This window comes from Castanea sativa, chromosome 1, assembly GCF_040712315.1.
Source record: "Castanea sativa cultivar Marrone di Chiusa Pesio chromosome 1, ASM4071231v1".
Lineage (NCBI taxonomy): Eukaryota > Viridiplantae > Streptophyta > Magnoliopsida > Fagales > Fagaceae > Castanea > Castanea sativa.
The window spans coordinates 26,595,629-26,607,105 of NC_134013.1; the positions used below are offsets into that span (position 1 = coordinate 26,595,629).

Consider the following 11,477-nt stretch of genomic DNA (forward strand, 5'->3'; position numbering starts at 1 on the left):
ATAACAAAAAATTTAAATACAATTTTTTAGATATTTTGTCTTTAAGTTTCTTAATTATATTCAAACTCATAGCTATACTGACCAATGTAAAAAAAGGTATTGTATTTTTCAGGAATAATTAAATCTAATATACGAATTTAATTAAGAAATATAAGCATTGTACTTAGGACTTAGGTCTACGCTATTTCACAATTCACACAGTGAAAGCCCTGTACATGAGCTTTTATACACATAACACACAATGTAGGGGCCCTAATAGAAAGAAACGAAGAAGCAAGGGTACAGATGCAAAAAGAAATAGCGTGATTGTTGGTTCCCCTTCTCCACTAAAACTCTAGTTTGCTTTGTCCAGGCTTTGAAAGGACTAGAGTTTAAAACCTCAAACTCAAAGCATCAAAGGTAGAGGAAGAGCCACTTTAAACTAAGACCTTAAAATTTGGAGCAAACACTTTACTTGTAAAGTTGTCATTCTTATCTTTGCTTGGTATGTTCGGAAAAATCTCTTCCTTCCTCTCTTATCTCATATCACTCTTTTGAGTTTTGACACATGCATATATCATATATGATCGTTATTATAATTATTGGATTTTACACCATTATTGATGATGATTATATGTTAGTGCTTTTATTTTTTATTTTTTAAATTATGTTGAGTACTCTGCGTGTTAAATGCTGTGCAATGAATCCCAGTTCTCTGGACACACAAAAGATAAGAAAAAGGACTTTGGTTCTTTTTACACTTGTTTGTTGCTGTAAAGAACCAATTTTGGCAAATTTTCTTTAATTGAGCTTGAGTTTAGGTCTGTGGTTATGTTAGATTTTTGTTTATGATCAACTGGGTTGGTTTTGCTTTCAGCTTCTGAAACAAAAATGGAGGGTCAGGGAGATAGAGGCTTGTCTTTGACTTTGTCATCCCGTTTGTCACCTTTAGCTCAGCCCTTCAATCCCCAAACCACTTTGAATCTGTTGGCTAACTCAAGCCAGCTATCTTCTTCACCTTCACTAGGCGATTCTCAAAGTTCTGACCTTTCTTTTTCCTTTCTGGGTTCCGTTACTGATCTCAATTTGGAAGGAGATTCCATGAACAATGTGCCCCTGGATGCTTATGGATTTTATGGCCATCAGTCTGATTTGTGTCCCCAAGCTTTCCCTTATGATAATACCCCAGGTTGTGATTCTGATGCCCAATCTTATTATCCACAGTACTCATCATTGGCATTGCAAGGAAATATTGAATCTGCTGTACCCTATGAGTCAGACTTTGATGCAATGCCATTAACCAAATTTTCCATGCCTAGTTACACCCAGAATTTATCAGGTTTGAGCCATGTTGGCCGAAGGGCCGATGATCTTGACTTGCCATTTAATGCGGAACAGGACAAGACAAGTGATCATAAAGGGACTTTCTTTTGGAAGGAAGATTCAATGGTCTGTCAGAGCTTGCTGCTAAAGCAAGGTATCTTTCTTTTACATGGAGAATTCCATTGCAATCTTGCATGTGATTTGTATTAGACTTTCTGATTCTTATTCTTATATCTGAACTCTATAATATTGTATTTTGATAATGTATTGAAGATTCATGGTTTTTAGTTGCTGGATTCTGCCTTAATGTACCTAACTTAGTGTTGTCTTGAAAAGTTAAGGTCTGTAGTCTTTTTATTCATTTAATATTAAATCATTTTCTTTAGTTGGTATGTTACTGATGCAAATAACAATTTTAATTTTTTCTGCATTGTAGCTTGAGTACAACATCTGTTTCTATTTGATTAATAAATGCTTTTCTTATGAAGTTTTGGAATGCGTACCCATGTTGGTTGTATAGCTTTAATTCTCAGACTCTGCATCTCTTATATGAGAATATTTTTTATACTTCTAATTCTATCTTGCTTGTATTTGAACCAAGTATCACGACCATTTCACTTGTGGGGTCCTTGCTTTATGAACATGTGCGATTACAAGGTAGGCTAGTAGTATTAGGAGAGACTAGAGAGTACAGTTTGCCTACAAGCAGGTTTAGAGGAAAATTCCTCCATTCCACTATGTGGCAATTCAAGAGACCATCCACATGTACTTCTGAGCTATTTAATGAGTTATGTGATTTAATACGCTTGAATGGTTTTATAAAGTGCCACATAATTAGTTGGAGGAGATTCCTCCCAACTGGCTTGGAGGAAAACTCTGTCTTTAGATTTATGTACCAGAAGATGGAATAGAAAGAAAACAGGTCATAAACACCTAGAGTTAGGTCTTACAATCTGAAGGGAGAATTAATTTTTCATTATGTTAAATATGTATATACAATAATACGCCTTCATTTTGACTTATACCTTTATGAAAGTTAGAAATTACTAGAGAAATGACACATGTACATTGGAGAGACCTGGAAAAACACAGTATTTCCTAACAACTTTCCATAGATGAATATTTGTTAGCATTGGAATGACAAAAGAAAGCTATGGACTATATGGCTACTTGTATATGGATATTCCTGGAAGAGTTGCCTTTAATGGTCATGTTCAATAATTCTATTAGAAAAATAAAATAATTTCAATATAATTTGTATCCCTGGAGATCAATGCATTATGAAATTTTAATATGTTAGACATCATGCACTGTTCTTCTTCTACATGGTTAAAAATTTTGTTTGACTAAGTTTAAATGTGAGTTTCTTGAAAGCCTTGTGATGTGATGCTTTATTTTGAACCGGAGAACTTGATGATAGGAAGGAAAAACAATACATAAAGAGTACTCGAAAATGATAACTATACTTTTTGATTGTGAGAGCCACAATAAGCCTTGCATTTATGAGATGTTTTTGTGCAGGAAAGCATGCTGCTGAAGGGTTGAAGCATTGTGGTGAAACTTCTGGCAATATTCATGGAAAATTAACTGGTATGATCTTAGGAGGAGAAAATCAAATCAAATCTATTGGCACAGAGCAAGTAAATGCTGATTTTTTTCCTGAGCAAAGTTCTAGGCCCATCTCTTTTAAGTTTTCAACATCATCAGATTTGTGCTCTACTGCAACACTCCAAAATATTCCTCAAGGTCAACAGTCATGTACAATGCCATTAGTGCCATTGAGCAGTTCTAAGTTGAATGCTGCTTCATACAAGGGATCCTTCCCACGACTTGATTCTTCCTCAGCTGAACATACTTTTTCTCCACCAAAAACAAATCCATTGCTAGCTCAATCCTTTGGATCACCATACACTAGCATAACTGTTTCACCCCTTAATCCCATGCTGTCAGTGAATACGGATTCTGTGGGCTTTAATGCACTCAACAACAATGAGAATTCTACTGGTTGTACTCCATTAAACCTAAACAAGCCGCATGTCCTACTGAATGCCAAATGCAAAGAGGTCTACCACAATAAAAGCTTGATGGAAAAACATAATGAACAAAAAAGTAACGAGCCTATCATTGTTAATGGTGTGGATCCCTTACTCACAGCAACATCTGAGATACAAACTACTTCTACCAATATCCCTGATGATTCAATTCTGCAACCTCATGTGATAAAATCTGGTGTTACTGTTGAAAGTTCTTCTAAGGTGCTGGATGAGAATGACTCTGATTTGGATTCACCCTGTTGGAAAGGTACCCTGACTTCTTGTCAATCTCCATTTGGTGTTTCTGGCTCTGTGAGTTCACAACGTCTTGAAAAGGAGATAGAAACAAGTTACAGTTTAAATCCTCTGGCACCTCAGTTTTTCCCTAGTAATGTTAAAGGAAGCCAAGACTACCATGAAAATGAATGTGGTAGAAGTGATTTCTTATCTTTCCAGAAGAGTGAAACTTCAGCTATTTATGTATCACCAAGACAATATAAAAATATGGATTCTGCCAAAATGGGATCACATCCTTATGAATCGAGTGGTGGAATTGACACTCAATGCTCTGATGACATCTATGAAGTGAAAAAGGAATTTGCTCTGTCCAATAACTCAAGAACTAGTGCTTTGCTCAATTCTGCTCACATGATTCTGCCATCTCTTGTGAAAGACTGTACATATAATGGGAGGCTTGTCACTGGGGCAGATGTTGAAGGCTCTTCTCAAGGAATCAAGGATGATGGGCATAGTGATTCAACAGTGGTGCCTGTTCTTGCAAATGAACATGTCCTCAGTCCACCATCTTCCCGAGTTGCTCTTCATACTGATGTAACTGAAACACATCAGGACGTATCTAAGTCTTTGTCTACACCTCCTAAAATAGATGTTCAGATAGTGATTAATGCCATGCAGGATCTGTCAGAGTTGCTTGTACACAATTGTTCAAATAGTTTACAATCATTGAATGAGCATGAGCGTGACATAATTCAGCATATAATCAACAATCTTTATATGTTTACCACCAGTAGGGTTGGACAAAAGACACCAATGCCTGAATCAACTCAAACAGGCATTCCTTCCTGTCCTTATAAGTCAACAGAACACTGCAAGGTATGGCAGGTGTGTGTGTTGGTTTGATTGATTGTTGTGATCTTTTCTGAAGAATCTTGTGGGTGAATCAGACAACAAGAATGAACCTTGCCTTCCTTTAAAGTTGATGTACGATAGAACACGGGTCTATTTTTATCATTTGTTATTTTTATTTTTGATAATTTTATGTATTTTCTGAATTTTAGATTTTAGAGATTTATGTCCTTATTTTTAGTTGTTTTACTGGTTTCCTAGTTAAGGGGCCTTGTATGGTATTGTATTTATTTAGGATTTGTTTAGTAATTTTTTACTTGTAAAATGAGTTTTCTGGAGCCCTTAAATTGACCTGCAAGCCTATAAACAAAAATAACAATCCACATTTCAATAAAATGGAGATCTTCCTTATTTCTAGTGAATTCCAAAGTTCTTTCTTGTGGATTCTAAGAGTCCCTTATGGCCTGTTTGGATGTTTAAAAAAGGAGGGAGAGTAGAGTAGAGGGAAGGGGAGTAATTCAATTACCTTGTTTGGGAGTTTTATGGATTTAAGGGTTTTTGCCTAGCTAGAATGAGACTTAGCCCTTTCATGCTTTTAGTTCTACACTAAAAGTACACTTTCTTACTAAATTTCCCTGGCATGTAAGAAGATTCTTATTGAATGTGCATTTTATGTATTTTGGAATTGTATTAGCATAATTCATCAGAATTATTCCAGTGGATTTGATTTGTTTCATTCTTTGAGGACAATAACTTTCATTTTTTTTTTCGTGGTTTAGCTGTTATTTCTAAAGATTTGCTAGTTTTGATTAGTGGATAGATTTCTGACTCAACATGATCAAAAGAAATGAATATTATCATCATCATCATCATTTCTGTTATTTCTAAGGCTAGAGGGGGGAAGGGGGGGGGGAGAGTAATTCATAAGCACACAAATACACATTTGTTGGGTTATAAAAACCTGAATAATATTCTTTTCAGCACTCCAGCATGGAACTTAAACTAGCATGGACAAAGACAATGGCTGTTCCACATGAGTCTGGCAATCAGAATTTCTGTGAGGGGCCAAAGAATTATTATACCATGTTCAATGAGAGAGGGCTGAATTCATTTTGTTCAAACAGTGATGTAGGCACTGAGAAGGGCAATGATATCATCCAGGTTTGGTTGTCATTATGCTGAGAATTATTAAATTGGGGCTTGATGTATTCCTTTCTGTACTCTCTCTCTCTCTCTCATTTGTAAAAAAGGGGAGGGGAGCCTTAGTGTTTATAATTAGCTTGCAGTGAAACCAAATCTTTGTCAAGTTGCAGGTTGTTACAAAGGGAATGAGAGAAAACCATCAGATTGAGGAAGAGGTGCATCCACAAGCTTTAGTGTATAGGAACTTATGGCTTGAGGCTGAAGCCACAATATGTGCCCTGAAATATAAAACTCATGCTTTAAGCATGAAATTTGATGGGATGGATGGATGCAAATCAATCAAAAACTAAGGTAGGTACTTTTCCTTACTCTTGACCTTTTTCTCATTTTATAATGTGACCCTTTTTTTTGGCTCTGTCAGGTGCTAGAAGAGCTTGTGCAGAAAAACAAGGTGTCAGGAAAGCTATTTGAATGTGGAGATTGTGGGAATTTGTAATGCGGCAAGCACTGGCTTTTGTTGTTGAATGCCAAAGCTACAAATACTGCACTTGTACGTGTGAATGGTATAAGTAATTTGTTTAAAGATGTCATGGCTTAAATTTGGGCATGGGTCATCTATTTTAAGATGAAGGCCTCAAATCTATACGAGCAGTTTCATAAGTCATGCATGTCTCAACACTGTGCAGTCTATGTCAGACAAAAATCTGGCTGCAGCCACATCTTGTAAAGTTTGTTCCTTCAGGATCTTGGAGAGGTGACAGACTGTTGGAGTTTTTATTAGTGACAAGATTGGAGGCTGTAAAAGAAGATGGGAGTTGAACTTGAACTGCAACACCATTAGTTTTTAGTTTAATGGTGACAAGTTTGTCGCAGAGGCCAGAGTTAATATCTTGTGATGATGTAACTAGTTAACTGTAATATGTATGAAGAATGACTTGACTTGCAAGTTCTGGGAATGGCTCCAGCTTGTGTGAATAACATTAATCGAATTTGTTGCATGTAATGGCTCAGCCAGTGTGGAAAAATTGACAACTCAAATTGTTATTTGGACTTGAACATCTTAGAGCATCCACATCAGTTGGTGGATAGTCATGTATAATGCAAAAATTCCTCAATTTTACACATTTTGAGCAAAAAATCTCCTAAATCAATGGAGCTAAAACTGGGTAAAATCGTGCAAACCATCCACGAGCTACAGTAACCGTGTATATTTACATGGTTACTGTAGCTCGTTTATACAATATTTTATCATTTTCTCCTTCGCTCCTTTGTTTCTCTCTTTGATTCGTGCTCAACAGACTCTATTCTCTCATCTTTTTCTTAACACAGAATATACACAGAGATATACTTTGCTCAAAAAAAAAAAAAAAAAAAATACAGACATACACAAACAGACACAAATCAGTGCTTGACTGGTCGGAGCTCGTGGGTCTTGCCGTGAATCGGAGCTCGCGGACGCTGGATCGGAGCTCGCGGATCACGATCGGAGCTCCCAGATTCATATTCCTTAACTAATGGATGACATTAGACCTGAATGGGAATACAAATTCTTTACTTTCAATTATTATTTATGACAGTTAATAGCTGTATACTTTGTTTTTTTTTTTTTTTAAATTATTATAAAAGTTTTACCTTTTCTTTTAGATACTTTTTTATTTATTTATTTAAAGTTTTACCTTTTCCTTTTAGATACTTTTGTGGAAGATATATTTTTTCTAGATACTTTAGTCTAGAATATTTTCCAGGCCAAATAAATCAATGAAGATGTGCAACCTGTGGGAGATGTCTTTTCGAAGACATAATAATGAAATGGAAAGTGTAGCTTGAATGAAGTGGAGCCAACCAGCATGCAAGGCGAGCTAAGCTTAGTTTATTGGGCTTGGCTTGTTAATTTTAAATCCTTGTGGTGGACCTCTTTGTGTGCGTTGTTCTGTTCAATTTTTTTTTATACAATATAACCAACTTTTTATACTATAAATTCTCCCTTAACCTTGTATTATTGCATTTGAATTCAGTTCAACCACAACCAAGGTTTACATTCTCTCTTACACTCTTCATCTTTGACAAATCTATGGTACTCTCTTAATAAAACAAAAACCATCTTGTTATTTATCTCATTCTTATGCTTCTTGTTAACCAGACCGTAATCATGAAGAGTGGTTCGTCATTCCCACAAGCGACTGTAGATATGATTAAGAGGGGCAGAAAATGAAGAAGGAAACTGAAGAAACTTTGTTGGATGAAGAAAAATGTGGATCGTGTTCAAAAGTAATAAAATTTCATGACCTCCAAGTGACTAATCTGAATGTGGTATATACTTCATTGTTCTGAACGACTGTTAACAGTTCAGTAATAATGCCTAATTCAAAAAAAAAAAAAAAAAGAAGAAGAAGAAGTGAATTAATGGGACTTGCATTGGTGAATATAAAGATCACAATGATTCTTGATTTATAAGATCAGAATCAATTGAATACTTTTTTTTACAACATAATGATATTTGGTTACAAGAATTTATAATTGGTATGTATTCATTTGCAAATTGCTTTTATTCTCAATGGTATGAATTGCTTTACTTCTTAGGTTTTCGAAAAAAAAAGCATTATTTCATTCTTTGGTGCATTAAAGATTATTAATTGTTTATATTTCAATAATTTTCTTTATAAAAAAAAATTGTAATATTGTTATATTTTATAGACAAAATAGAAAGACAATAAAAGTGATGTAGTGATTTTTTTTTTTAGAATACTAAGTATATTAACACACACGGGAAAAAGAGAAGAAGGTCCTCAAGAAATTGTCAATAGCGTATATCTAAAAGGGCTTGGTGATACAGTGATTTGATCATACTAGACGTGTTTACAAATTTGAAAACTGCATGATATAGATAGACTACATGTTACATGCATATTCAAGAATGCTATTAAAATTTGTTTCTGTTGAATTCTGCTTCAATTATTATAAAAGCAACTAAATTTGAACAAGAATATCATATTTCAAATAAATCGTTTCTCATATAAACCTAAGAAAAATGAATTCAAATTTCATTAGGCTATACTTAAATAATTAATGTGCCACTTAAAATAATTAATGTGTATTTATCATATTAGTACCTTTTTAATTACATATGATAAATACTAAAATGTTAGTTTTATTGCTTAATATATAATTCCATCAAAGCAATAAAACTATTTAAAAAGTAAATGTGTAGTTTTATTTCTCTTCAAGTTCTGGGATTGGCTCCAACTGGTTATGTTGCGTAAATGACAATAATCGAATTTGGTGCATGTAATGTAATGGCTCAGCTAGTGTGGCATAGGTTTAAACTCTATCACAGAAGTGGGTGGATGTGATAGATTTAAACTAAAAAATAAAAAAAATAATGGCTCAGTTATTGTTTGATTCTAATCTTCAACGCTGTATGCCCCAATATTCACATCCTTAATGAAATTGAAATGAATATGTATGAGATCAGACCTGGTTATGGGCTGGTCAGTCGTCTCTCCGTTCGGCCCACCTGAGCCATCCTTTTTCTTTGGTTGGGTTAGGACACGTTGTTTTAGATCAGTGGGCTGTAGTTTTCTTAAAACAGGAGCCCAATTAAAGTTTTGGGTCAGGCTTGGGATGAGTGCTTAAATGAGAACACGTGGCGTCCTTTCTCTTTTATTCACTCATTTTTTTAGCCCTGAATGGGAAGACAAATCCTTCTTCACTGTCTATTCTTTCTACTTTATGAGTCAAGCAATGGGACAATGAAAATAAGCTTACCCTAAAGAAGCTGTATAATTTTTGAAGTTTTACTTTTTATTTTTATTTTTATATATAGATATTTTTGTTGAAGTTTAACTTTTTTTTGTTGATACTTTTATGATTTTATCTATCATATGTGGGTGCAAGCGCTTGCGACCATGGGAACTATGCCTTGGCCTAAGGTGGACAATGGCGAAGAAAAATGGAGTCCCTGCCTAGATTAGGTCTAGAAACCATATATTAGGACCTTTCGTGAAAGGACTGATCTATTACTAGAACACGTGTTTGAAATTTAAGTATGGGGATGAGAAGGTGTTAAGCACCCAACCCCACTTGACCTGTGGGTCGACTTCCACTCATTGTGTTTAACGTCTTAATTCCATTAAAGGCAAGCTCAAAATCATTATTCTAACTCACACATACCTTAGCATGCATCTAAGATATACAAACATGGTATAATCATCCCAAAACCCAGCATTCATCTATCATGGCATTTTAACACTTATTTCCAAGAGTAGAAACATAGCATGACAGAATCAAACAAGCATGTTACTTTACCTAAACATCAAAGAGATGGTATTCAAACAAATATGTTCATGTTCATCACCAAGGCAAGATCATATTGTTGACACTCTATTTTGCAATTCACATTTAACCTCACATGGAGAGTAAAAGAGTAATTTCACCTTTGGAATAGGCATCTTAATTGTGGCCACTAGATCCTTAATTTCATTTCATCAAAATAATCTTGAAGTTGTAATGATCAAATTGACTGGTCATAAGCCTTAATCAGACCATCAAATTAAAAATTATCATCAAATCAAGTTTTAATTGCCAAGATGTACTATCACAAATTGAGCTTGACTATTATGAACAATTGATTCCAATTGGTTATAATTATAATCAATTTGAAATTAATGATATGTCATAATTTAATTTGGCTAGGACTACATCTTATGGTAAGGTTGCACACACTTGATTAATTAGATAATTAAATATTAATTATTCAATGAGTAGTTTATGTACTTATCTTTTTAATTGGGGTAAGTTTGGAATTGATTAAGTTTGAAATGGAAGTAATTGGAGCCTATTAATGTTAATTGGAAACTAATTTGGGGCCTATTAATGTTACCTGAGTTGAAATTATTTTCTAACAAATGACCTTTGCTTACCATTTTGTTGATATCTCTCAAACTATTTTGAATCTGTGAGTGAGGTTTCTTTGCCAAAAACTAGACATCCAAGGCTTCAATTTGAGTACAAGAATGAGATAATTCCAATTAGAATTGAGTAAGATATGATTTTTTGAATTTGGCTTTGCGGGCTATTACAAGAGCTACAGCAAAAACCGAATTCTAGGTCATTTTGTTTGCTCATCACTCCCACCAACCTCCACATTTAATGCACCGACTTTCTCTAAATACTGAAATAGAGTCTAGGTTTATTATTCTCTTTGATCCTTTGTCAACTCTCATTAAATGACATTTCAATTATATTTTCTCCACCACTACTATATAAACCCCCTCTCTCCTTTATTCTAGAGGACACAAAACCCCCTATCGTCTCCTCTCTTGAGTTCTAGTGAAGTAGAGTAGTCTTGTCTTATCATATCTTGGTCTTTTTGAGACTCAAGGTATTGAGTGAGACTCATTCTCCCTCTCTTAGTTCTTCTTTTCTACTTTACCCTTAGGACCTCCATCAAGAGTCTCCTCCCCCACTGTGTGGATCTTGCGTGCCGGTATAATCCCTTTCTCTAACTAGTTTTTTATATTATTATGCTAAGAGTAGAATTGAAGCATGCTAGTGTTTATTTAAATTCCTTGAATATGTTTAAATGTTCTTAAATTTTCATATGCGCTCTTCACATGTTCTTGATTGTTCATCACATGTTCATGCATAACACTAGCTTTGATCTTAAATCTACATAAAAAATATGAAAAACATGTTTGTTTCATAATTTTCTCAAATTCTTGAATCTAGGTTATCATCATCCACACACATTCACTAGAATTTATTTTTCAATCCAAATGCAATGCTTAATAAACTAAATTAGGGTTTATCACATGCACACACATTAAATTCAACATGCAAATTGATTGATAACATATTGGATGATATGATATAAATAAGATCGGTTTCACCAGGCAAGGTGAGTGCCTAACACCT

General features: G+C 34.5%; 1 protein-coding gene across 4 annotated transcripts; it reads left to right on the plus strand.

Annotated features, from left to right (window-relative positions):
• Positions 1–347: 347 nt before the first annotated feature.
• On the plus strand, positions 348–6,596 carry LOC142621810 (uncharacterized). Of its 4 annotated transcripts, none has more exons than XM_075795173.1 (6): positions 348–484; positions 857–1,456; positions 2,824–4,457; positions 5,403–5,582; positions 5,729–5,915; positions 5,986–6,596. In XM_075795173.1, the coding sequence occupies exons 2-5, from the start codon at positions 871–873 to the stop codon at positions 5,912–5,914; spliced, it is 2,586 nt and encodes an 861-aa protein (XP_075651288.1). In that variant the 5' UTR covers positions 348–484; positions 857–870; the 3' UTR covers position 5,915; positions 5,986–6,596. The 4 variants fall into 4 exon arrangements, with proteins under 4 accessions (XP_075651288.1, XP_075651289.1, XP_075651290.1 ...); XM_075795174.1 differs by having other exon boundaries at positions 5,735–5,915; XM_075795175.1 differs by having other exon boundaries at positions 2,824–4,448.
• The last annotated feature ends 4,881 nt before the right edge of the window (positions 6,597–11,477 follow it).